General features: G+C 34.4%; 1 protein-coding gene and 2 long non-coding RNA genes across 3 annotated transcripts in view; 2 read left to right on the top strand and 1 right to left on the bottom strand.

Annotated features, from left to right (window-relative positions):
- The first annotated feature begins 2,277 nt into the window (after nt 1-2,277).
- Nucleotides 2,278-11,293, top strand: LOC141404580 (uncharacterized). Its single transcript, XR_012413052.1, has 2 exons — nt 2,278-9,004; nt 9,182-11,293. It is a non-coding gene; the product is annotated as an uncharacterized lncRNA (long non-coding RNA).
- The window catches only part of LOC141404561 (uncharacterized), a 31,937-nt gene continuing 14,395 nt past the window's right edge, over nt 10,320-27,861 (bottom strand). Inside the window, exons 3-7 of the mRNA XM_073988026.1 lie at nt 18,217-19,117; nt 18,035-18,154; nt 17,796-17,960; nt 11,815-11,923; nt 10,320-11,732 (exon numbers count right to left, since the gene is read on the bottom strand). Of these exons, the coding sequence (XP_073844127.1) occupies nt 11,522-11,732; nt 11,815-11,923; nt 17,796-17,960; nt 18,035-18,154; nt 18,217-19,117 (1,506 nt within the window). The 3' untranslated portion in view covers nt 10,320-11,521. The remainder of the gene's footprint in view (nt 11,733-11,814; nt 11,924-17,795; nt 17,961-18,034; nt 18,155-18,216; nt 19,118-27,861) is intronic.
- LOC141404571 (uncharacterized) lies at nt 25,096-26,771 on the top strand. The gene is made up of 3 exons (XR_012413051.1): nt 25,096-25,165; nt 26,371-26,534; nt 26,594-26,771. It is a non-coding gene; the product is annotated as an uncharacterized lncRNA (long non-coding RNA).

The raw sequence follows: 27,861 nt of genomic DNA, 5'->3' as shown, positions 1-27,861 counted from the left end.
AGAGAAGGGACGCAGTTCTACGCCCTGAGATTTTCGACCAGATTGACTTAGATACCTTACATCCAGGTATGTCTTGTCAAATTCTTACGGTTTTCTCTGCGTAGAACTTCCTGAGTTTGCCGAGGAATTAGCAGAGCGGTGGCTTTACGCAGTCCTCCACCCTTAGGTCCGAGAATTGGGAGCCACGCCTCGCCAATTCATCAGCTATCTCATTACATCACAACATCAACATCACAGTGTCCTGGCATCCAACAAAAATCCACGATCTAAAAAAATATTTTTTTGAAAAATACAAGAATTAAAAAAAAAATAAAAAATTCGCATTTTTCCAAATCCACGATTTATAAAAAGTAAAAAACCAAGGTTTGAAAAAAATTCTTTAAAAATCCACAATTTAAAATAAAATCTTTAAAAAATCCACGATTTATAAAAAGTAAAAAACCATGGTTTGAAAAAAATCTTTAAAAATCCACAATTTAAAATAAAATCTTTAGAAAATCCACGATTTATAAAAAGTATAAAACCAAGGTTTGAAACAAAATTCTTTAAAAATCCACGATTTAAAAAATATTTTTTTAAATGCACAATTTAAAAAATATATTTTTTACAAAAACAAAGATTTGAAGAACATTCTTTTTTTAAATCCCCTACTAAAAAAAATATTTTTCAAAAAATTCACGGTTCAAAGTATTTTTTAAAAAATTCACAAATTGAAAAATATTTTTTAAAAAAAATACGATTTAAAAAATATTTTTAAAAAATCCACGATTAGAAAAATATTTTTCTTTATCCACATTTTTCTTTAATCTACGATCTAAAAAACATAATTTGACATTTTTTTTTAAAAATCCTAAATGAAAAAAATATTTTTTTTTTTTGAATTTAAAAAAAATAGAAAATCCACATTTTTTAAATCCGCGATTTGAATACCTTTTTTAAAAACAACACGATTTGAAAACACATTTTTAAAAAAATCCACGATATGAAAAAATATTTTGTAACAAATCTACGATATGAAAAAGAAATATTTTATAAAAACTCCATGATTTAAAATAAATATTATTTAAAAATCCACAATTTAAAAATATGTTTTTTTACAGACAAGACAAGAGAGAGACTTCTCTCATATCAATGAGTGCACCGCGATTTATATTACCTGAATGATATGGGACCTACTGTTTATCGCCGAGTCCGAATCAAAAATATATTTTTTTTTGAATTTAAAAAAAATAAAAAATACACATTTTTTTAAATCCACGATTTGAATACCTTTTTTTAAAAACTACACGATTTAAAAACACATTTTTAAAAAATTCCACGATTTGAAAAATACACGATATGAACAAATATTTTATAAAAAATCTACGATATGAAAAAGAAATATTTTATAAAAACTCCATGATTTAAAACAAATATTATTTAAAAATCCACAATTTAAAAATATGTTTTTTTAACAGACAAGACAAGAGAGAGACTTCTCTCATATCAACGAGAGCACCGCGATTTATATTAGCTGAATGATATGGGACCTACTGTTTATCGCCGAGTCCGAAGGGCATGTCTTAAGACACCACTTGTAGAGAAGTTTTACATGCCACCGTTGAACATTTGATGTTGCTTGGCCTGGGAATCGAATCGCAGATCTTCTGAGTGCAAGGCGGGTGTGCATATCATTGCACCACGATGGCATACCATTGCACCACGGTCCTAGATTAAACAAAAAGTTTTACAAAAAATTCCCGAATTGAAAAAAAAAATAAAAAAATTCCCATTTCGAAATTTTTTAAAATCCACGATTTGAAATAACATTTTTTTTTAAAAATTCACGATTTGAAAAAACATAAAAAATTCCAAGCGACTATTGCGATATCTCCTATTTTGCATCATTGTAAAGGTGGCATTTTCTACTTTCATTATCAGGCTTTGCTTTTGGGACAATTCATATCCAAAAATAGAAAAATTAGTTTGGATTAGCGATATTTCCGTTATTTGACACATACAGTTGTGTTCAAAATAATAGGAGTGCCCATACACAAAAGGGAATGGTCCAAAACAACATGGTTAAACTTCTCCATTTTGGCTAATTTTGTAGTTGGTTAACGTTGTTGACATTCCAACTGTTATTTCATTAACATAAATGTGGCAATTTGTATTAAGTTATTTACTGTTTACACCAACATTATAAATCGTCTTAAAATTTTTTGTTCATAAAAATAGGAGTGTGGATAAAAAAGGACAATAAAAATATTTTTTGTTGAATTTAAGACCAAAACTGTAAATATTTTAGTTGATAGTACTAAATACAATATATTTGATTTTTTTTTTTTTTTTTTTTTTTTTTTTGAAAACAAAAGTCCTTTGGTAGTATCCAAAAACAGGCTATTGTCCTTGTGGCGACTTTTCCAATAAATTAAGCTCTTATTGGGGAATTCAGTAGATTTTACAAAACAAAAACTTTATTGATTAGAGTTGTTTAACACTCTGACTGTTACCTCAAACAAAACATAATGATTGGTATCCCATAAATTGGTGTATTTTGAACCATGAACCAAATTTCAGCCAGTTTCCATTAATCCTTTATGAAAGGATCGACCAAAACAGCGCATTTGTAAGTCGTTATTCCTCGACCAAATGAAATTATGAGGTCCTCAGGATGTTAGCTTTATGTACACAATCAATTTCACTTCTATTCCAAAAATATTTTAAATCGTGAAAGGTTAAAATTAGTTTTACACCATTTTGTGACAATCCGGCCTTGACTACTCTATGGTGGGTATACACCGTACTGTATTTTTCTACATAAATACACGTTTTTCGTTCAAAAGTACTTAGGGGTCGATCATCGATAACAATTATCGTTGAGTGGCGTTGTCAGTTGTCAAAATTGATCCACGTATGGCAACACTCAACTGAAGTTGCGAATCTCAGTTGACGAATCTGCTGTTTTTCAGCAACCACCAATTTTCAGTTGCAGTGAACATTTTGGAAGAAACACGAAGTAAAATACAAGGAAAAATTAACATTTTGTTTACAATTATTGATTCTTTGCATCATTAATTAATTTTGTGTATCAATGTGGTGAAAATAACGACAAAGCAACAGTTCGAAATATTAATTGATAAACTGAGTGAAAATCCAAACTTAGCCCGAGGAGTTCAGATTTTTGGTGAATCCAAAGCCGCAGCAGATGAAGCGTGGAGGTTCATTTCGGACAGTTGAAGAAGAAAATAGCTCAAAGTAAAAGAAACTTCAACGCCACTGGTGGTGATCCATCACAAGAAATGAATTTATCATTTTCAAATCTTTTGAAAATGAATTTGGTGACAAATTCAGTAGGTTCAGTTTATGGTATTGTGGAATCATGGGGACGACTCCCTCAAATTTCTTCTAATAGATGCAATGTCCTGTATATTTTCTTCATCCTCAAAAAATAATTCCACCGAACTTACCATTTTTTGGGACAGCAAATAAAACTTGACGATCCGAAGACTCAATGGCCAGGTTATATTCCAAATTTGCTCGAAAAATCACCCAAAATATTAAAATATTGTCCAGAATACACAAAAGAGTTATCCAAAGCGCAAATTATTTTTAAAATAGTTTTTTTGGCAAATAGAGGTCACAAGTTTGAAAAAATACTGATCGATAACATGTTTATCGACCACCCAGTTGAGTTGACATTAATGGTACAACATTTCATCTCAGTCGCGCAGACAACTGACAACGCAACTCAAGTTTAGTGGCAATGCAAGATCGACCCATTAATTTAGATTAGTTCTCATAGAAAATTGTGTTTTATACAACGCAAAACCTAATAAACATATTCGCAGGGCAACTTCAGAATTATTTCCTTAAAATAAGATTTTTAAGAAAGCGTGTAGAAAAATGGCTCATTTCTGCCAATCATCCAATTTTTCAAATATAAACAAAATAATTGTTCTGCGTGTAGTTAAGATGCTAAGGGCCTTAAAACATTATTTGGTCGAGGAATTAATGCCTTATAGATGCGCTTTTTTGGTCAATCCTTACATAAAAGTCTAATGGAAACTGGCTAAATCATGGCTCAAGGATCAAAATACACAAATTTATGGGGAACCAATCATTATGTATTGTTCGAGGTAACAGCTAGAGTGTTAAACAACTCTAATCGACAAAGGTTTTGTTTATAAAATCCATCGATCTCCCAATAAATGTTCAAATTATAGGAAACTAGCTGCAAGGACAATATCCTGATTGTGGCCACATCCAAAAGCCTTTTATGTTTTCAAACAGCCTTCAAATCTATTAAATTCACTAGATTAGATTAGATTAATTTTATTTTGTTTCATTCATAAATACAATTCATATATGTAACATATTTTATATATGTAGTTATTTTAGTATATATTCTGAAGATAACAAAATAGAATAGAATATTTTGACAATAACTTTTATAGTTGTCTGTCTACATACATTTTAATATGCTGTTAAAAATATATTGATATTAATTGAATTCATTTACTTGTAATTATACAGTATTTCATAAACATTTTAAAATTGTTCCTCAATTATACGATTTCTATATTTTAAAGCGTTCCTGACATATTTATACAGATTTTCCCATTTATTTTCAATACATCCGTTTAATATGTTTATTAGTTCTTCCTCTTGTAAATATGCATTTCCCAAATACTTTATTCTGAGTTCTTGTAATATTGGACACTTAGCCATAAAATGTTGCATATTCTCAACTTCTCTAGTGTTGCAAAGCGTGCATTGCTTCCTTTCTTCATTTCCATAATGGCTTCCATTCAAGGGTAGTACATCGGCTCTAGTTCTCATTATAACGGAAATTTTATCTATGTTCCATATATTTTCCATGTATTCTGTTCCAATTTCTGGATTTAGGAAACGATAGAACCTTGTTTCGCTTGCGTTTGCTTTTTCTCTTTTTTGTATATAGCTTTGACTTTTGAGCAAGTTTAACATGGAGTTAGTTTTATTTACCCAATCGCGTGATGTTATGTCTATATTTGATATATGTATGTTCACTTTCTCTGCCAAAGTTGTAATGGCTTTCGCCCAGAATATTCCTTTCTCCCATGCTTTAATTGTTAGAGCGTGGGGTAAGCGCTTTGCTTCATATTTATAAATGGTCTTGGAAATATAGTCCAAGTGCAATTTTAATGTATAAAAATGATTATCTGGTATATCCGTTTCTAGTGATAAAATATAACTTGGAAGTGAGTCCGGTAGCTTTAATATTCTTTTTAGGAAGTACCTCTGCAGTTTATCTACCTCATCAAACCATCCGAAACCCCATACTTGTGATGCATAGGACTGTGTTGTTTTGCACACGCTTTGAAAGATTCTCCATTTTGACACCAACGATATTTTAGAATTTTTTAAAAAAGTTGACCAAGTTGCATTAATACATACTTTTGATTTAAGATTTCTTTTTTCAACGTGCTTTGTAAAGGACATTTTAGGTGTTAAGTTTACGCCCAGATAACAATAATCATTCACTATTTCAATTTCTTGATTTCGATATTGCCATCTTTCGTTTGCAGATATTCGACCACCATTTCGAAAAACCATTATCTTAGATTTATCTAGATTGGCCACCATATTCCATCTCATGCAATAGCTTTCGAGATTCTGTATCATTTTCTGAAGTACTTCTCTTTCATCAGCCAGAATGACTATGTCGTCCGCATACAGGAGAACCCGAACGTTTAATTCATCAATTATTAATCCTCCTTGCAGCGAATCATGCAGATCGTTCAGATATAGGGCAAACAATAAAGGTGATAGTAAACAACCTTGTCGCACTCCTGTATAAGTGTTGAAATGTTCTGATACCTCTTTTCCAGTCCATACCACTGACTTTGTGTTTTTATAGATATTTTCAATGAGTTTAACAATTTTATTTGATATGCCCATATTATGAAGCTTGTATATCAATAGTTTTCGGGATATCATGTCGAAAGCAGCTGAAAAATCGACGAAGAAAGCGTAAACCTTTTTCTTTTCATTAAGCTTAATATGGACAATAGTGGCTAAGTTATAAATATTATCTGCAGTGGAGTATCCCGATCTAAACCCTGCTTGAAATTCATTTAGAATTGTGTTTTCTTCTACCCACAGCTTTAGCCTTTTATTAATGATTCCCATTAGAATTTTGGCTGACGAATTCATAAATGAAATTCCTCTGTAATTATTCGGTGTGTTATGGTCTCCTTTTTTGTGAATGGGGAATATGACAGTTTCCTCTAGTGTGTTGTCCATCTGCGCACTATTAAAAATTTGGTTATACTGGTATGCTAATTCAACCAAAAACTCATGGGAAGCATGTTTAAAAAACTCATACGGCACCCTGTCAACTCCTGGAGCCTTGTTATCCTTAGTGGTCTTTAAAATATCTTTTATTTCGGCTACCTCGATATCTCTGTCTAGCCTGTCATCAGATAGAAATGGAGCTGCATAGTGGATATCTTTTGCAAACTGTTCTTTGTTCAATAGCATGTCAAAGTAACATTTAAATTCATCGGCTGATATATTTTCCCCAATTTTGAGGTCTTGCCCTCTTGTCTCTTTTGCAACACTCCACCACTGCTTGGCATCTGCCGTATTATATAGTTTTTCCTCCAGCTCTCTCTCATATTCCTTTTTTCTATCTTTGCAAATTTTTTTGTATGATTTGACAGCTTCTGTATAATTCATTTTATCTATATAGTTGTTGGTTTTTCTGTACACATTTAGTAACTTGAAGGACTTGTTTCGGGCTTTCTGACAGTTATAATTAAACCAGTTTGACTTGTACGTTTTGGATTCTGTAGGATTATTTGGTTTTGTCGCCGAATTGTGTATAATGTTTATAAGATCCTGTAGATTATTTACATTGGCGTCACGTTTTGCTATTTGCAGATTTATATTCAGCTTTTCTTGAAAGTCCTCTCTTTGTTTCTTCCATTGCAATTTTGGCAACAAATTTAGTGGCCTCACTTTTCTCTGACATTTAGATGTTTCCAATTCTATTTTGATAGGTAAATGATCCGACCATATTTTTTCTTCTACTTCGAATCTTTTCACCATTTGTAGACCCTCATATGAAACCGCAGCTATGTCATTTACAGAGCTACCTATTGTACTAACAAAGGTAAAATGTCCTGTTTCATCACCTGTTGTTCTGCCGTTTAGGATAACCAACCCGTTGTCGTCACAGAATTCTACAAACTGCTTGCCCTTTATGTTTACTACTGTGTCATTGGATGCTCTAACTTCTTTTCCTGCTATGAATTCTCCCAATAAGCAGCTTTCTAAATTTTGTTGCAGATTTCCTATTCTGACGTTCATATCTCCCACCAGTAATATTTTGCTTTCTTTAAAGTCTTTTACTGTTTCTTTAACCTTTTCAAATTCGGGTGACCAGTTATCCCCTCTTATGTACACAGGAACAAACAGAAAAACCATTTCGGTTATTATTTTAATTACAATTAGATCGTTTTCTTGTAGAATATCGTGAAGTATTCCTATGTTATGTAACTCTCTTTTTATTCCGCAAAGCATACCACCACTTGCTCGACCGAACGCCTGTGTTCTCTCTGCCTTCTGCCAGTATAAATAGAAGCCACTGAAATATTTTGACCATCCATCCATTTCATTTTCTACGATATGAGTCTCACTCAATGCAAAAATGTCGAAGCTCCTAACATATTGAAAGAACTCAGAGTAGAGGTATTTGCTTTTAAGACCGTGTATATTATATGATAGTATTTTAATATTTTTCTTATCTATTGTACTGAAATTACTACTTGATGATAAAGGAATTTTAGGGATATTTAGTTTTTTGTGTTCAAAGAGTTTTTTAGAATATTATATTTAAGGTTTAGATTAAAATCATCTCCGTATAGATCTAACAGAGTTTTTACCGCATCACTAGTACCACATAACAGTTTTTTCGCTGAGTTCCACCTAAACCATTTGTTTTCAATCCTAATCCTGTCATCTCGGACTTTCACTTGGTACTTATTGCTGAAATTTAGCAGTTGTCTTCTCATCTTTAACATTACTGCCTTATCAAGCCTGCGCTCCGCATTAAGGTCCCGCTCTATGTAGATTTGAGTGCCTTTTAAGCTACCGGTTTTACCAAGAATCCGTTCTGCATCGCTTTCGGCAACAAATTCGACTAAAACTGCTGATAGTCCCTTCCTTTGGTACAAGGATTTTACGGTTGTGACTCTTGTATCCATTTCCAATTTTAGGCTTTCCAAGAAAAATTTTTGCACTTCATAAACAGTTGCTTGCTGAGGGCTAAGGCCTCTTATAATTAACTTTCTTCCTTTAGTGCTGTTCTCCAGATCCGTCAGACGCCGCTTTATCATACTATTTTCTTCTTTCAAAAGTTCCATATCATGCCTCAAGTCATCGTTAGTCGCTTTCAATTGGTTTACTTCTTCGCTAAGGGTTGCTATTTTCCCCAATACTTCCTCATTACACTCTTTGATAATTGCTCTTAGGCTAGCAACACTTAAATCACCGACTTTTTGCTCACTGCTCATCTTGAAAAGTTTTGTGTTGTTCTTTTCTTCTCCTTCTGGAGACAACTGGCAAGCTTTCCTTTTTTCCAGTTTGTTTAAATATATTCCTGTGAGCCACTGTTAATTTCAAATTAACGGATAGACTATCTTTTTCTGTCTCTTCAAGTTATGTTTGTGTAAACACGGCCTTTTTATGGTGACTTCATCAATGACAGCAGTCAGCTGTTTTATGTTTTTATTTTTGTTAGTTTATCAACATAACGCGCACCGGTTAACATAAAATTTTTTGTTGTGCAATTTTTGTGAAAAATGTTAATCAATTTTAATATTTGTTTTAATCGTTTTTTTGTTAAATTTCGCACTTCTACGATCTCTTTTAATATCTCCGTGTCGATTTATCACATACAATGGAACGGAATGGTTTTTCGCGAGTAACTTTTTGTGTTGCCTATCAAAAGATCACTTTTCCGGAGCACACTCACAGCGTACGTATATTTCTAACAGCGGCCAGCGAAACTGCTTAAATTCACTACTAACAACTAAAATATTGTCAATTCTGCTCCTAAACTCAAATAAAAATATTTTTATTCTCTTTTTTCTTCCACACTGCTATTTTTTTGAACAACAAATTTTAAGACGATTTATAATGTTGGTGTAAACAGTAAATAATTTAAAACATATTACCACATTTCTGTTAATGAATTAACAGTTCGGATGTCAACAATGTTAAACAAATGCAGAATTGGCGAAAATGGAGAAGTTTAAACATGTTTTTTTGGACCATTCCATTTTGTGTATGGACGCTCCTATTATTTTGAACACAGCTGTACCTACTTTGCTTTACCTCTAATAGAAGCGCGGAGATATTCACAAAAGAATAAAACGTCGACTTTTCCACCAAATATTTTGTCATTCCGGCCACCGAATATTATCCGAATATCGCCAGCCAATAGGATTCCTCCTCTCGGGGACATCCATCAACCACAAAAATTTCGTGGCGATCCGATCAAAATTACGACCTGTAGCGCGTTTACAAAAAATTCTTTCTGTGCATAGCACTCTTTAAAATTAAATAAATTATTTAACCATTTTCAATAAAAAAGAGACATTTTAATATATTTTTTAATAATGAAATACTTTATTATTGGTTTTCATGTTTTTGCTTTGTTTTGTTCATGTTTGTTATTGTATTTAAATAATATATAATTTCAAATTATATATAATTTAGGCATGGGTAATATATACACTATAAACTAAATACATGTAAGAGTAATTGTAATAAGTTTTTAGGTTTTTGTTTTGTTTTTCTTTCTTTGTCGAGACATGGATTTAAAGCTAAAGATCAATGATTGTTTCTTTTTTGTTTTGTTGTAGTCGCAGTTGTATTGTTGCGGTTAACATAAATCACTTAAGAAATGAGAACAAATTGTCTTGTGTATGTTTGTGTATATAAAATTAAAATGGAACATGATGTGAGATAATGATTGGATGGACAACTGGTTGGATGACGGCGAAATTACGAACATGTAATATAAAATGTTGGTTGCATTATGTTTTGGTTACTAATAAAAAAATGAATTGTTGTATTTTATAAATTTTGAGATAGCATTTGTTTGGTTTTTTTTCACCATCGTATTTATAGTTTATTTGTATGTATTAGTTGTTTTCCTTTTCCTTTTTAAATAGAACAAAGACAGTCTTTTTTATAATTTTTTATAATAATATTATTTTCATAATTTGTTGTTGAGTTTAAATAAATTTTATTTTGTGTCTTTTGTTAATTTTTTTACGTTTCAATCGTTTTGTTTTTGGGATTTTTTGTAAGAGTATCAATTTTTAAGTGTAAATTTTTTAGATTTTTTTTGTTTATTAGATGTCTTAATGGAACATTTATGTTTTTGTTCTCTAACAATTTTAAGTTATGTTTTTGTTTTTTGGCCACCAATGAGAGAAAGACGGCTTAAGCATGATGATTGGTTATTAAAACATGGATTAATATACAATCCCAAATAAAAATGTGTCAATGGGAAATAGGTGAAGAAACAGTTGGTAGTATGGGATAGCTATTAAGAACTACAATTTGAGGTTATGAAATTCTTAAAACAAAGAAGAATAGAAAAATCGCACTACAATTTGGAATCATGCAAGGATGAACATAATACAGAGAATGTATCTGTATAAAGCACATTCTAGCAGCCGTTTTTTAACATAAGATGATCATTTTTTAATAGAAGGTCATAACTAAGCCATTATAATGGGGTAAATGTACATATACACCAAATTATCAAGTACTAATTTTCAACCACAAAAAATAATTGAAACCTATTCTCATTTTGAACCCAATTATATGGAACTTCTTTCCCTCCTTTTTATAGTCGAGTCCGAACGGCATGCCCATCACTTTTGGAGAAGTTTTGCATAGCTACAATTGTTAGTACACATAAAATTGTTAAATCTATCTCAATACTTGTTAATCCAACTGTAATGATGATTTCTTCTTCTTCTGTTACCCTTTACTCCATGTGGAGCATAGGGCCTGAAATGATGATTTGAAAATGTAATAAATTTGGTTGTAACAATGAATAGAAGAAAAAGCAAATAATAAAGAAAACGTAATAGAATGGATGATATTACAATATAAATGAAAGGACAAAATTAAAAACAAAACGATCATTATTATAAATACAAATGTACAAAAAAGTTAATAATAATACGTAATAATTAGTAATTAAAAAAAATAGAAAAACATTTGCAACAAAAAATAATAATAAATGTATAATATAATCAATATATGTATGTAGGTGTATAAAACATTTGCTTTTGGGCTTATTATATGTGTTATGTGTTTTTTCTCTTCTTTGAATTCGTTAGTTCAGATATATAAATATACGATTCTGTTTCTTGCTTCTTATTATATTTTTCTTTGCTGTAAACATATTTCAACAATTACAATATATGGAGTTGATATCCAGTAGGATTTCTCCTTTCTATTGTTGTGCAGATTAATTCATTGAATTATATCGCAAATTACTATCAATACCAACACCAGGACTATCAGGTTCAGGTCCTAAATCTGAACTGGAATTAGAAAAGCGTCGTCGTGATGGCAGCACATCACGTATACTATCAAATAAACGTTGTTGGAATGTCTTGTATTCCATATCGACAGATTGTGTTTCACCAAAATTAAAATCGGCTACTTCAACATTAAAGCTAAAGGTGGCAGGGAGGTAGAAACGTTTTCAAATTAGTTATATAAAGAAGTCAAGAGGACATTTTTGAAGAGTGAACTTACCGTGTACGTGTTTGTAGATAATATGAAACGCCAAATACTACCAGAATTATTGCCACTAATGTAAAGGATACAGGTACAACGACCACAGACAATTGGGATTGTTTTTTGGCTATAATTATAAATAAAATGAAATTTGTTAATAATATAAACAAACAAATATAAAAAAATACCCTGATCCTATGACTGTACACAAAAACTATAAAAGGAATGGTGGACTTAAATTCAAACGAATATGGAATGGAATGTGGAATTGCCGAGGTAGAGTTGCCAATAATAGCTGTACTCCAGGTTATAGGGAACTTAAATGATCATAATGGGTTGTGGCATTCGGTCCTTGGCAATGACCAGAGGGGTATAGTGCTGACTGAGCAGGTTGATAGCTCTTCGTTTTGCATGATTAATTGGGAAGCTCGTACCTGAATTAACGGAGAGTCGATATATCCATCGTGTCACCTCGTTTGACAAACGACCTCACATGGCAACCCGTCGCTTCTCTTGGATCATCTTCCCGTAATTGTCTCCATCGGCGAACCGGCCGATTTCATCACCTCTGAATGTCGCACTTTCACCAATCATGGGAAAGCTAATTGGCCTAGTTTCAGAGTGTTCATTAATCACCGCTTCAGAAATCTGCAGCCGCTCGCCTCATAACTGCCGGTCGAATATCCGAAGTGAGACAAATTTCCCAGCAAAACCGACGGTTTTAGCAACAAATGAACGTAATGAGCTTTGTCTGGCCAACCCTAGTGACCCCAGAGTCAGGGAACTGCCACTGAAAATTTCATGGTTGGTCGGTGAGCATAAGCGGAGCAAGTGGCTAAATTATCTGAAGAGTTGCAATATTGAAGCCGGAAAAAGTGACTTGTGTGCCACGGTTAAGTCACCCTCGAACCCTGGGAAGAAGTAAGATAGGAATTCTGTCACCTTTGGTGACGTTACGCTGACTGATCCGAAGAAGTCCATAAGTTATTTTAGTCGACAATTTGTCGAGCAACCCGGGAGAGACAGGGCGAAGAGAAGAGTTCTACGTAGGATGAACTACCACAATCTACAAGGGATGATATTCCGAATGCCCGAGGTACAATACGTTGGGTCCTAATGGAATCTCCATGGTTATGCTGAAATAACTGAATTAACGGGGAGTTAATTATCTCGCACATCGTTCCCGAAGTCTGCTGACCAATATCTCTTTTATCACCCATTGCAAAGATTCTTGAGTCAGAAATAGCTATCCAGTTGTTGATCATCGGCATGGTTTCCGTAAGCAGCACAGCACGACAACAGCGCTGCAAGCCATCTCCCCACATGCTAGTCATGGACTCAACCAAAACAAGTGTTGATGACGCTCGTTTTATCAAAAGCCTTCTATACTGTCTAGCATTTCTCGCTGTTTGAGGACATTGAACAGACTACCCTCCGGCCAAGTTTTAAAGGACAGGTAATCAATTATATGTGTGGACACCAGCCGTGCGTGGAATTCAGGAATAAGAAGTCCAAGCCCCGTAGAGTGAAAGTTCCCCATGGTGGGTGATATCTCCGGAACTATTTAACCTCTACATATCCTATTTTCCACATGCTCCAGACGGCATATAGATCGTAAGATATGCGAAAGATTGTACGAGCTTGCCGTCAGGTGCCTTCCCTGATGCCATTTGTGAAAGACTGAATTCCTATTTGACTGATCTTACCACCTTTTTCCACGCGAGGAATTTGCAAATATCCGCCACTAAAACTACATCCACTCTGTTCACCACATGGACGGCAGAGGTAAGAACTAAGCTATCTACGACAAGCTGAGATGTTTGCTCCTCGAATATAAGTGCAACGCGATGGAAAAACATTCAAAGCGCTCAGCATGTTCACATCGTCCCCGCATGCCTCAGCTATCTGCGACAAGCTGAGATGTAGAAACAACAACTTTGGGCACAGGCAGAGAAAAAGTGTTGACCACATATAACGCGATTGGTCGGTTTGTGGAAAGCAATGCGGCGACAGTTTGGCCCACGAATATAAGTGCAACGCGATGGAAACATATTCAAACGCCTCAGAGTGTCGCCCTGAGATCTGCAACAAGGTGCCTCCTCATGTCTTCAGTGGACTATCTACTATCTTCCAGTACTGCAACACAATTTCATGCTCTCGTTGCAGTACTTACTCGGGTGTTACGGTGAGTGAGAGCCATCCTAATCACCATATGGTGGTTAGGACCCCCATCTAGACACGTCAGGAGAGATCTTCATGATCTAGAAAGAGAGGTCCAACGTTACATGAAAGAACCCCTATATCACCAAGTCTATCAAGCAGGTTTGAACAACATTAATGCCAAAATTGGAAAGGAGAATATCCTTGGACAAACAGTTGGGAAATTCAATCTACATAGTGAAACATCAGACAATGGAATGAGGCTGATAGACTTCGCAGCGGCAAAAAACATGGTAGTTAGCAGTACCAGATTTAAGCATCTCGATATTCATAAGGGCACTTGGCTGTCTCCAGACCAAAGAACAATAAATCAGATTGATCACGTTGTGATAGATGGAAGACATTCATCGAGCGTGTTGGATGTACGATCGTTCCGAGGAGCAAACATAGATTCGGACCATTACCTCGTTGCAGCAAAGGTACGTACCCGTCTAAACGTTGCAAATAAAGCACGGACAGACACAACACGAAAGTTGAACATCGCCAAGCTGCAAACACAACAGATAGCCACAGCATATTCCACTCAACTGACCCAATTGCTTAATGATAGCGCTTCTCGTCCCGATAACATATCAGCACAATGGCAAAATATTGCCCACTCCATGCAAACAGCCGCAAAATCAGTACTTGGATACCAGAGACCTCCACCAAAGAATCCGTGGTATGACCAGGAGTGCCGTGCTGCTACCGAAGAAAAAAATGCGGCATATAGGGCTACTTTACAATCAGTAGCAACGCGTAGCGCACGAGAGAGGTATCGGGAGAAAAGGAGAGAGGAGAAACGTCTTTTCCGCAGGAAAAAGAGAGAAATGGAAAAGAGGGAGTGTGAACAAATGGAGATGTACAGGAGACAGAACGAAGTCCGAAAATTCTACCAAAGAGTGAAGCATCAAACTGATGGCTTTGGTACAGGAATATCCTCCTGTAGAGATCAAGAAGGTAATTTGGTAACTGATACAGATAGTGTGCTCAGGATATGGAAAGAACATTTTTCCAATCTGTTGGTATCCGATAGCAGTGAAGACGGCGAAGATACCACAGATCCAATCCCAGATGATGGTATTGAATGTATACCGCCCAGCCAAGATGAGGTAAGGACAGCAATAAACCGGCTGAAGAATAATAAGGCGGCAGGAGCAGATGGCCTACCAGCCGAGCTGTTCAAAACCGGAGGCGACACGCTGATAAGGTGTATGCATCAGCTAGTTAGCACCAGCTGGCAGGAAGAACGCGTACCCGACGATTGGAACGTGAGCATCTTATGTCCAGTCCACAAGAAGGGTGATAAGACTGTGTGCTCCAATTATAGGGGCATAAGTCTGCTCCCTATTGCATATAAGATAGTATCTGGCATATTGTGGGAGAGACTAAAGCCTATGATCAATGAAATTATTGGACCCTATCAGTGCGGCTTTAGACCTGGCAAATCCACCATTGACCAGATATTTACCTTGAGACAAATCCTGGAAAAGACCCAAGAAATGCAGATCGACACCTTCCATCTTTTCGTCGATTATAAAGCAGCATTCGACAGCCCTATACGTTCAAAGGTGTTCCAAGCCATGTCTAATTTTGGTATTCCTGCAAAGCTCATTCGACTTTGTAGAATGACATTAACTGAGACGAGATCCTCAGTTAAAATTTTGGTAGTAAACTCTTCGGAGAGGTAGTTTACTACCAAAAGAGGTTTCAGACAAGGAGACGGCCTGTCGTGTGATCTATTCAACATCCTGCTGGAAAAGGTCATACGAGACGCGAAGGTCAAAAGAAATGGAACGATATACACGAACAGCCACATGTTACTGGCTTATGCCGACGACATTGACATCATAGGTCGATCGGTAAAGGAAGTAACTGACACCTTTGCAAAAGTCGAAAGAGAATCTGCTAAAGTTGGTCTGGCAGTAAACGGCGTAAAAACCAAGTTGATGGTATCGACGCGTAATATGTCCATAAACACAGCACCATCTGTGAATGTTGGTACCTATAATTTTGAGGTAGTAAAGGACTTCGTCTACCTCGGCACCGCCATAAACACAACAAATAACATCAGTTGTGAAATACGAAGAAGAATAGTGTTGGCTAACAGATGCTACTTTGGGCTGAGCAAGCAGTTTAGGAATAAAGCCACCTCTCGTCAAACAAAAATAACACTGTACAAAACACTGATACTACCCGTGCTAATGTATGGTTCCGAAGCATGGGTACTTGCTCAAGCAGATAAGGCAGTGCTTTGTGTGTTTGAGAGAAAAATTCTTCGAAAGATCTACGGGCCAATCTGTGTTGACGGCGAATATCGGCGTCGTATGAACATCGAGCTGTATCAACTATACAATGACATCAATATAGTTGAACGAATCGAGATACAACGATTGCGATGGCTAGGCCATGTTATAAGAATGAGTGATGATGAACCCGCTAAAAAAGCGTATAAATACGGGCCGCATGGAGGTTCTCGCAGATCTGGAAGGCCAAAGCTTCGTTGGAGCGAACAAGTGAAACGAGATATCACAAAGCTACATATCCCAGATTGGGAAAATACAGCAGCAAACAGAGAGGATTGGAGATTTTTTCTTAGTTCGGCTTATGGAACAAATGTTCTGTAAAAGGCCAGCTAAGTAAGTAAGTAAGTAAGATAGATTCAGAGTCAGATTAAGCTGAAAATGGAACTAACAAACAACATATGCTGTTGCAACAACTTTTTGTCGCTCGCCACCTATATAATAATAATTGTTCCACAAACATCCCACGCTGGACAGTGGAGACTTCTCTCATATCAATGAGTGCACCCCGACTCATATTAGCTCAATGATATGGGACCTACAGTTTGACTAGCCGGACAATCGAACCAACGACCTTCAGTGTGCAAGGCGGGTGTGCATACTATTGCAACACGGTGGCACGCCACCTATATAAACAAAAAAGTGAAAACCAAGAATAAAGTCCTCAAAGCACAAACTGGCTCCTCCAACTTCCCAGGCAAATACGTTCCATTCGGTCCGGGTATAATAATGTTCTCAATTCCTATAGAGAACGTATTGTACCTGTAGTGCGATTCTCTAGCTCATTTTTGAGTTACCGACAAAAATCGAGGGGAAGCCTCAAGTTCTGCCCAACTGTTACTACAACAATTGTAGGTTATGTGGAGATACATAAGAGATAGAGACGGTCGAGCATCTACTTTGAAGGAGTGCTTTGCTGTACATAACTATAACGATAACTAGATAGAAATGAGAGAGATATTCTCACCTTATCATACATAGATCCCATTACCCTATTTAAATTTGCCAAACCCCTCTCATGGCTATGCAAACTGCTTCCTTCTTCCTTCCTACTTCCTTTCTTACTCTGTTTCTGTTCCAGTATTAACCATCGTAATATCCGGGAATCTTCTTCATGTTTAATTTAACAACCAATAACCACAAAATCTCATCAACAATTTTTAAAAATGTATACAGGATGAACGCACGCAATGGTTTCCGAGTGAAGTGGTCGCTGTTTTTGGTGGCTTCATATTCTGAAACCTAACATGACCAAGCAGAATTCACATAAATTTTATCGGCATGAGTTACAAACTTTTTAAAATTTTATTTTTGACAGAACTACTAGAGTCAATATCAGACTTTGTGCTGCTTCACATACAAATCAGCAACACTGATGCATATTGTAGTGACAAATTTAATCTATAATGTGCACCTGACCTTAGCCAAAGATGTACCATAAACCTCTATATAGTATACAGTTAAGATACATTTATGGAAATGTTTAATTAATCTTACCTTCATAAATATTAATTGTAACTTGATTTACTGTTTCGGAAACATCATTTTTGATAAAGAACAAAAACGTTTTACTTTCACCATAATAACGATAATATTTGAATTCGCAAGTGTCAATGTCATAATAATATTTGCATGTTTCATTGCCGGTGGCATTGTATGGAGCTAAAAAAAAAATAGAAAGAAAAACAAAGTTAATAAAAATAGAGATAACATTTAAAAGCCGTTCCAGCACTTACCATCAAAAGCCAATACGCAATATTGAATTTTTGAAGATCCTTTACATTTTATTTCCAAATTTAAAAGATCGCCATGTTGTAGCCAATTTTTACCACTAACCGAGAAATTGCTAATGGGTGCTATATGGAGAATAAAAAAATGTTAATTGGTGTAAATAAAATGAATTAAAAATATAACTTACCTTTGGTAACAATTTGTCTGCGATAATAGCCATACACTTTCATTGGATCTTTGGAAACAATTGATTTGTTGACACAATTAAATGGAGGTTCTTCATCTGTGGCATATGATTTTGGTAAGAGATTATAGTATTGAATTTTGTTATTGGCATTCGACATTAATTTGGGATTAATCAAAGCAGCCGAAACATTTAGGGGATTGTGATTTTTATTTTGTTGTTGCAAAGCTGCTGTAAGATTTAGACCCAATAATGCGGCATTTGCATGAGCCATTTGAGCAATTTCTTTTGAAGCTTCGGCAGCTGAGGTATCACGTTTCGCTTTACTTGGAGGTTTTGGTGTAGTTGTTGTTGTGGTTGTAGTACTGGGAGTTGTAGTAGGTGTTGTCGTTTTCGGTGTTGTTGTGGTAGTTGTTGTCGTAGTTGTAGTGGTAGTTGTGGTTGTAGTTGTTGTAGTAGTTGTCACTGGATCTGGTAGTTTTTCAAAAGACACCACAACCAAAGCTTCAATGTCATAAACCTTTTCAGGTTCCTTATATTCAGCTTGATAACTTAGGCCATTGGACACTCCAAGATATGTGCAATTTTGAAACCAATACGTCTGAATATATGTAGCATTTTCCATTAGATAAGTTGCCTCCTCTTCAGGCAAATCAACGGTATGATTAACCAGACCCTTTGTAGAAACATATTGTGTGGTACGTTCGCTACCATTTTGTATCAGCTGAAGTTGACCACCCAAGGTGTCGGTCACATCTATGGTCGCCGTTGCCGTTGCTACAGTGTACCAAATCAAAATCATTTTCTTATCTACTTCGACTGTTACATGATATTTTCCAAATCTTGTTTTATTTTTTGGATATTCAATGGTCCAGGTGTTGGTGGGAAATTTTGAAATAAATTGCTGAAAAAAAAAAGAAATAATATATGTATTTTGATGGACTATCAGAATTCGGAACTTAAGGGGTTATGGCCACTTATTGAGCACGAAAAATTACAGTTAACTGCTATTCCTAATAAACGACGGGATGTACAGAAATATTTCACCTTTCTACCACAACAACGCTCTCTGGACGTCCGTATTACCCAAATACGTTGAGTCCAAAATCACATTTAAAACACAAAATCCGCGACCAAAAATTTTATTTAAATTTTTTCATTCGTAAAATAAATATTTTTCCTTTGTTAGGGCGAAACCTATAGCTCTGCCTGTTGCGTGTGCGTTCAAAAATACAAAAACAAAATACATGTATTTCAAATTGAAAACAACAACAAATACATGTATTTTGTTTTTGTATTTTTGAACGCACACGCAACACGCAGAGTTATAGGTTTCGCCCTAATGAATTGAATTTCAGTGTTTGTTGGGCTCATGATACAATAAGAAGGTAGCATTATCAGCCCAGCTGATGGTAACATAATGTGTCAATTGCATTGAATTTATGTCAAATTTTGACATCTTATGTTACCAAAAACGTCAGTTGCTGCTACCTTCTTATTCCAGAACCTGCAAGAAGCTACTATTTTTTACTACGATAACATTTTTTCCTTTATGTTATCGAAAAAATAATAAAAATTAGTAGATTCTTGCAGTTCTGGAAGAGACATATACATACAAAACAAATACTTTCTGTCATAACTGAATTTGTTCAACTTGAAATAAAATACGCTCGACGTATTTCGGTAGTACTCATAATACATGTGTTCTACTTTTTTCACCACACACGCCCTGGAAATCTACAAATTTTTTTAAGGCGTCCACTCACCTATCAATCTGCCCGACAGCATTTGTGATAGCCCAGATAGCATTTAGAAGACTGTTTTTTCAAAAATCACATTGAGGAGTCTTTTTAGAGTCCTTTTGGTGATCAAAAATTGATTAAGTCGCTTGTGTGATCAGAAAGGGACTCGAAAGTGACTCCCTGTAATGATTAAAAAGAGTTCAATTTAAAATACAACAACAAATGTGTAGCAATCACAAATAAATCATTGAGGTGTTTAAAATGTGACAATTTTTTGTTATTTATTGTCATATTTTGATCATCTGGAAGATTGAAAAATGCTTAATCAAAAAAGGGTCATACAGGTGTTTGAAAAGTGATTATAATTATGTATACTCTGATCATATTTTGAACAGTTAGGTGATTAAAAACTGATTGCTTTGTTTTATTTTTATTTGGTTGTGAATAAAAAAATAAAATTCTCATATACACTTTCTACAAAATTTTGATATAAATGTAACGTATAATATTAAAGGTACAGACAAACACAACACAACAGGTTTTGCCAAGTGAAATGAAGAAGCAGTATACTAACCACCAAGCAACATAAAGGATAATTAAAAGACATAACAAAACAGAAAAGACTATAAAACAAAGGAAAGAAACAAAGAAGAATAAAAAGAAATTTTTTTTAATTTATTTCGTCTAACAAAAAGACTCATAAATGACTCCCTAAAGACTCATAAATGATTATAAACATGACTCTAAAAAGACTCGAAAAAGGGTCCGAAATTAATCAACAAAACACCAATAAATGATTGAAATACGACTCGAAAAAGACTCATTTGTGATTTGTGTAGAAGAGTCGCCTGAGGTTATGTTTTCCTACCGACAAAGGAGTCATTTATGATCAGAAAATGAGCTCATATTCTAGCTTTTTAATCGTGCAGTCGGATCAAAAAAGAGTCGAATTTGATTAAAATTTTCAAAAAATGCTGACTGGGAGTGTGTAAATTTTCGAAAATTTGAGAATGTATGTACATATGTGTGGGTTTTTCAAGACTAAACATAATCAAAATAGTTTTGATTTCAAAATGAACCCCACCCAACATACCAAATAAAAATAAAAAGTAATAGGACTTGAGAATAATATTATAAAAATAGAAAATTCACAATCAATTTTTAACAATGCTTGAAAAACTATTACATGCACAAACTTTTCTTAAGTCTGTCTGAAAAGTATTTTGTTAATTGACATTTGTTGATAAATTACATAGTTTTTGTTGAAACTTTTTTGTGATCTTTTAGTTTTTATGCAATTAAATGTATATCCGCGTTGTGTTAACAAATAAATATCCGTGTTGTGCTAAAATATAATTGCAATGCCAAAAAATATAAAAAGTGTTGAAAGACAAAAAAGTCAATGAAGAAGTTCGGTTGAATTCTTAAAAACCAAAAAATTACGAATCCGAAGAAGTTTTCACGATTGGCGACATAAATAGCGGTTGTGATGAAAGTAGAAGTGAATGCGAACAAAGTGAAAGTGATGAAAATTTGAATAATTATATAATTGACATTCATACATATGTACCCATACACATCCCCTAATAGACACGGGAGATTTATCTCATATCAATCAGTGCACGCCGCTTCATATCGACTTAATTATATGGGACCAACTTGTTATCGCTGAATCCGAACAGAGTGTTTTACGACACCACTTGTATAAAAGTTTTCCATGGTTGATCAGGACTCTGATCCACTATCCCTGCGGTACGTGTTTAAAAAGAGCTCTCGATTAATCGCTTTAAACTTCGGTATTATAACGTCCTCACAGAATATGGACTATAAATAAATATAGTAGTGCACCCTGTGATTAATAAGTTATCATTTAAACTTTTAAAGAGTGCAAGTTTTGTAAATGTTTTGCTTTCATATATTCGCAAAATAAACAAACGAAAACTTCACAAAACATATCAACAAAACAAGAGCAATAAAACAACAACTCCTAGTGAGAAACACAATACTCAATATCTTGTAACTTGGGTGAGAGAGAGAGAAAACGAGAAGTGTCAAACGAAATCCAACACACAAAACTGTCAAAAGAGCTTTTAATAACAGCACCATTTTCGCGCCTTGCAATTGCAGTCAACATTGCTAATTGCACATACATCATTATTAACAGTAAGTGATTAAGCTTAACATTAACTTGCGCCTAAAAATCTGCTGTGGTCTTTATATTATTGTATTCTAAACTAAATTGTTAAGAATTCGCCCTATACACATTTTTGATCCTGTTTTTCCTGACGATACTAATACCTTTAAAAATGTCCGAGTACAATGAATTTGACGTTACACAAGCAAATCTCACCATGGATAACGAAAATATTGTAAATGCATCCAGAGCACCCAAACGTGATCGGGAAAGTTTCATTCACCGGTCTATTGGGAATTTGTCTAAAACACCTAGATTATCAGATTCTCCTTTTCGTTTAATGCAAATGCTTGATTCACGTATTTCTAAGCTCAGTGACAGATTATTAAATAAGTTCGAAGTAATGCTGAAGGATACGGAAACCCGAATATTGAGCGAGCTTGATCAGAGATTTTTATTACTGAAAACGGACTTGACAGATGTCCATGAACGTGTAACTCGTCTTGAGAAGATCGCTGATGAGTTTATACTGGCAAAATCTGAAATAGAGGATCTAAGGATCCAATTATTACGACAGGAAAATTCCTTCGTTTCTTGTGATGTTCGTATAAATGGAATTCCCTTTCAACATGGAGAAAATCTTAACGACTTATTTGAAAATATATGCAGCTCTATGAATATTATGAAACCTCGCATTAAATCAATCCACCGATTGCAAAATCGCAACAACACGAAGAATCGTGATTCGCCGGATGGGGTAATAATTTCTAAATTTATGTCACCGTATGATAAGAATTTTTTCTTAAAATCCGTTTCTGGGTACAAAAAACAAAATAATAACAAACTGTTATTGAATTTAGCTGGTTTTAACTCCAATTCGCAATTTTATATAAACGAGAATTTATCAAATACAAATTATCAGCTGCTGCAAGATGCAATCCGTTTGAAAAAGGACGGATTTGTGAGGTCTGCTTATACTTTTCGTGGCCTCGTTTATGTCAAAAGACCCAATAGCAATGAGCCTATTTGTATTTATCATGGAAAGATCATTGATGAAATTCAGGCTTTGGGAAAAGATTCAGGCCCAGAACTATCCAACTAACTACGAAACAAAGAATTGCATCTCAATACAACATAGTAATTATATATTACCAAACATAGTTTTTTATTCATTCATTTTTAATAATTGTTTTAAATTGATATATAATAATATTTTTCCCTTTAAATTTGTATGTCCATGTCACACACTAACTTCTTTAAATGAGCGTGTTGCTGATTCTATTTTCCTTTCCTTATTAATTTTCTTAAATGTTGCATATGGGTAACATAGAGAGACATTCCAAAGATGTGACCAGAGATTTAGTCAGAATTATGTCTAAACAAAGAAATGGTCTGAAAGTATGTCACATAAACGCGCAAAGTCTTGTTAATAAAGTTGATGAGTTTAAATACATATTCGAAGAATCTGATATTGATATAATTTGTGTTTCCGAAACGTGGCTAAACTCTTCTATACCTGACAGTCTCATTAACATAAGTGGATATACAGTGTTTAGGTCTGACCGGGAGAGTCGAGGGGGAGGAGTTGCCATATTTACTAAAGTTCAATTGAAAGCCAAGTTTAAATGCAGATCTAATTCCGAAGATAAGATTGAACATGTCTTTGTTGATATTTGTTCTAACACTAACAAAATACTCATTGGTTGTATTTACCGACCTAATAATTCCATACATGTAGATAATGTTTATAATGTTCTTGATTGCATAACTATGGGATATAAGGATGTTATTATAACAGGAGATTTTAATTCAAACATCCTAGTGGACTCCACTTTAACGGACACATTGTTTACTTTAGGCCTTTCAGCAACTAACTGTACTAACCCTACTCATTTCTCAGCTACCTCAAGCACACTATTAGACCTATTCTTTGTGAACCATCAAAACAAGGTCTTACTCAATGACCAGATTTCCGCATCGTGTTTTTCTAAACATGATCTCATTTTTCTTGCGTATGACTTCAGTATACACAAAGAAGTACAACATATTTTTTATCGTGATTTCAGAAACCTTAACTTTACTGATATACAAAATAAGATCAACGAAGTTAATTGGAATCATATCTACAATCTCACATCTGTTGACCAAAAAGCCGGTTTTTTGCAAGACAATATTTCATTTATATATAACGCAACGGTGCCTATCAAAAAGAAAAAATGTGTTCCAAATACTAAACCATGGTTTAATCCCACAATCAAAAGATATATTAAAGAAAGAGACTTTACATACTCTCGATGGAAGCGATTTCGTACTCCTGAACTTCAGGAAGAGTTTCGTACAGCAAGGAGAAGAGTCAATAGTGCTATAAAATCAGCAAAACTGGAGTATTATTCATTTAAATTTAACGCTGCCATAGACTCGAGAAGCAAGTGGAAAGTCATTAACGACATTGGTGTGGGGAAATCTAAGCCCACTTCGAGCTACTACGGGGATATTGATGAACTAAATAAAGCCTTTGTCAATATTCCTACCTCAGGAATTGACACATCTTTTTATGGTATCGGATCTATAGCAAACATTATTACAGATAGCGGTTTTGAATTTAGATGCGTGAATAATCAAGAAGTTTTTGATAGTTTCAATTTAGTGAAAACCAATGCTGTGGGTATTGATGACATCGACCCAAAATTTATGCGGATTATTCTTCATTACATCCTTCCATATGTCACACACCTCTTCAACTCCACTCTGAGTTGTAGCATTTTCCCTACAATTTGGAAACATGCCAAAGTAATACCCATCCCAAAATCGAATTCTGAATTTCGACCCATCTCAATTCTTAGCTATCTGTCTAAAGTATTTGAAAAAATTGTACACAAGCAAATGTTTGATTACCTCAACAATAACATGCTCTTATCTGATAGACAAACGGGCTTTCGTGCGGATAATAGTTGTGTTAGTGCATTGGTCGAAATCACAGAATCAGTTAGGAGCGAGATAGATGATAATATGGTCAGTTTTCTTGTACTTTTAGACCATTCCAAGGCCTTTGATTCGGTTGATCATCTTAATTTGTGTATGAAGCTCAAACGTTTCTTCAATTTCAATCAAACAGCTATAAGATTACTTAAGTCATATCTGAGTAATAGGGTGCAATCTGTATACGTTGGTAATGATAAATCGGAGCCGTTGCCGTTACCCAAAGGTGTTCCTCAAGGCTCAATATTAGGACCTCTCCTGTTTTCGCTGTACGCAAATGACCTTCCACATCAATTAGTCAATAGCAAAGCCATTATGTACGCTGATGACGTCCAACTTTATATAAGTTGTCCAGTTAATAAAATCAGTGATTGTGTTACTAAACTTAACGAAGACCTATCCAGAGTCTAGAAGTGGGCTACGGCTAATGGATTGTTGTTGAATCCGCAAAAATCAAAACTTTTAGTTATCCATAAAAACAAAAATTTTCGCGTAAGAAATGTTGATGTTTTCATAAATAATGAAAAGATCAACATTGTCCCAAATGCAAAAAATCTTGGTGTTATTTTTAACAATACATTGACTTGGTCAAATCACGTAAATATGCTTGCAGGTCAAACAAATGCTAAATTGCGTTCCTTGTGGGTCACACACTCTTTTACCCCATTTAAAATACGATTACTCCTTGCAAAAACTTTCCTGGTTCCAAGTCTCATTTACGGGTGCGAACTTTTTGCAGGTTGTGATTCATCTTGTCGACGTAAATTAAATATAACATTCAATAATATAATTCGATACGTATATGGGCTAAAAAGAATTGATCATGTGTCTCAATATGCAAAATCCCTCTATGGCTATAATTTCGACACTCTCCTTAATATCAGATCCTTAGTTTTTCTCCAAAAAATTATAGTGAAAAAGAAACCCAAATATCTGTACGATAAATTAAAATTTAACAGATCTCTAAGAGGCAAACGTTTAGTTCCCGTCAGACTGCAAAGACACGTTTTCGAGCAACACTTTTTCGTTAATACCATACGTCTTTGGAATGCTCTACCAAATGAACTACAAACAATCAGCAATGCGTTCACATTTAAGAAAAAACTTGTTAAACATTACACTGCTCCATTAAATTAAACTTTTTCATTCTGTACCTCCTTAAAAATATTGTTTTATAAAAATTAATTTGTGTTTTTATGCCTTTTATATTCATACTATTGTTCTTATTATTTGTTAAGAAGGATATTTCATAACTTTTATAAACCTGCACTGTAATTATAAGATTTTTATCTTGTTGTGTAGCCTTTCACTCAATAAAATAAATAAATAAATAAATGTCGTCTACATTACGCTGAGGGATATTTTGCCACCGTTGGAGAGTGTGATGTTTTTGCCCGACCTGAGAATCGAAACCGTGCATACAGAGTGCAAGGCGCACAACTATTGCACAAGAACGGCTATATAAAGTAAGTTCAATTTACAAAATGAACTGAAAAAATTATCACTAAATTTCTACTTTTTATAGATGCCGCAACTCCAACGACACATTCACTCAAGACGGTTCGCGAAAAATCGTATAAAGATGCGAAACAATTATAAAACCAGAAAACGTAACTGTAAATATAATTATTTTAATTATATCATAGAGTGAAAATTTAAATCACTAATCAACTTAATTTAAATTAAAAAATAACAATGATAAAATACGCTATACACTTTGTTAATTTATAACTAAATCTCAAAATATGAACTGAATTTATAAAATTTTAATAAAAAATTAAAAAATATATGTAAGCTTGTTTTACTATTACAAGGGTAAGCTTAAGATAATATTAATTGCATAAGCTTGTTCTACAATTACAAGGGTAAGCTTATAAACAAGGGTTCCGTTTCGATTTTTCTACAATTATGACGTAAGCTTTTAACAACTGATTTCTCAAGTCTTTTATAAGCTTAAGGCTTATGTTGGTAAGCTTATTATAATATAATTCTCAAGCTTTTTTGGTATGTTGGGCAATCAGTCGGGGTGAATTGTGTTTATTTTCAAATTGTGGATATAAAATTTTCATGCACACACATACAAAAAGGGTTCATCGGCCCGACAGCATGACTGATAGGTGAGTGGAGACCTGTAGACAATTTTGCTTTTTTCTGATGGATAACACCTTGAGCTACTTTCGTAATTTTTTTTACTAAAGCAGTTTGCGGTGTCCACTGTAGTTCGGAAAAGAATAAACCGATCAGCATATGTTTTTGTGGGATCATTAAGAACCTAATAAATTTGTACTTAAGCGAAACGGAATTAAAAAATGTTTATTTTTACAAAAATTGTGAACTGTCAAAGCCAAAATTTCAATTTTAACTAAAAACCAGTAAGAAAAGGATCAAAGTCGGGCGGGGCCGACTATATGATACCCTACACCACTGTGAATATGTAAAATATAAATCGGAGAAAATCGGGGAAAATCGTTAAAATACCTAAAATCGGGAGGTACCGTTATATGGGGGCTACAAAAAAACATGGACCTATCTTAACAATTTTAAGTGGCGAAATTTCGTGGCCACTGGGAACCACATATGTAACATTTCAGCTAGTTCAAGCAAAAAATGTGGCTAAGATCCCTAAAATACCTTAAATCGGGAGGTATCGTTATATGGGGACTATACCGATCCGTGGACCTATCTTGACAATTTTAGTGGAGCAATTTCGCGGCCATTGAGAACCTCAAATGTAAAAATTCAGCTAGTTTGGGCAAAAAATGTGGCTTAGATCCATAAAATACCTTAAATCGG

This window comes from Musca autumnalis, unplaced genomic scaffold, assembly GCF_047663935.1.
Source record: "Musca autumnalis isolate F117 unplaced genomic scaffold, ASM4766393v1 scaffold_1, whole genome shotgun sequence".
In the NCBI taxonomy this organism is placed as follows: domain Eukaryota; kingdom Metazoa; phylum Arthropoda; class Insecta; order Diptera; family Muscidae; genus Musca; species Musca autumnalis.
Note: the sequence above shows the minus strand (reverse complement) of the source record. Positions and strands in the feature narration are given on the sequence as shown.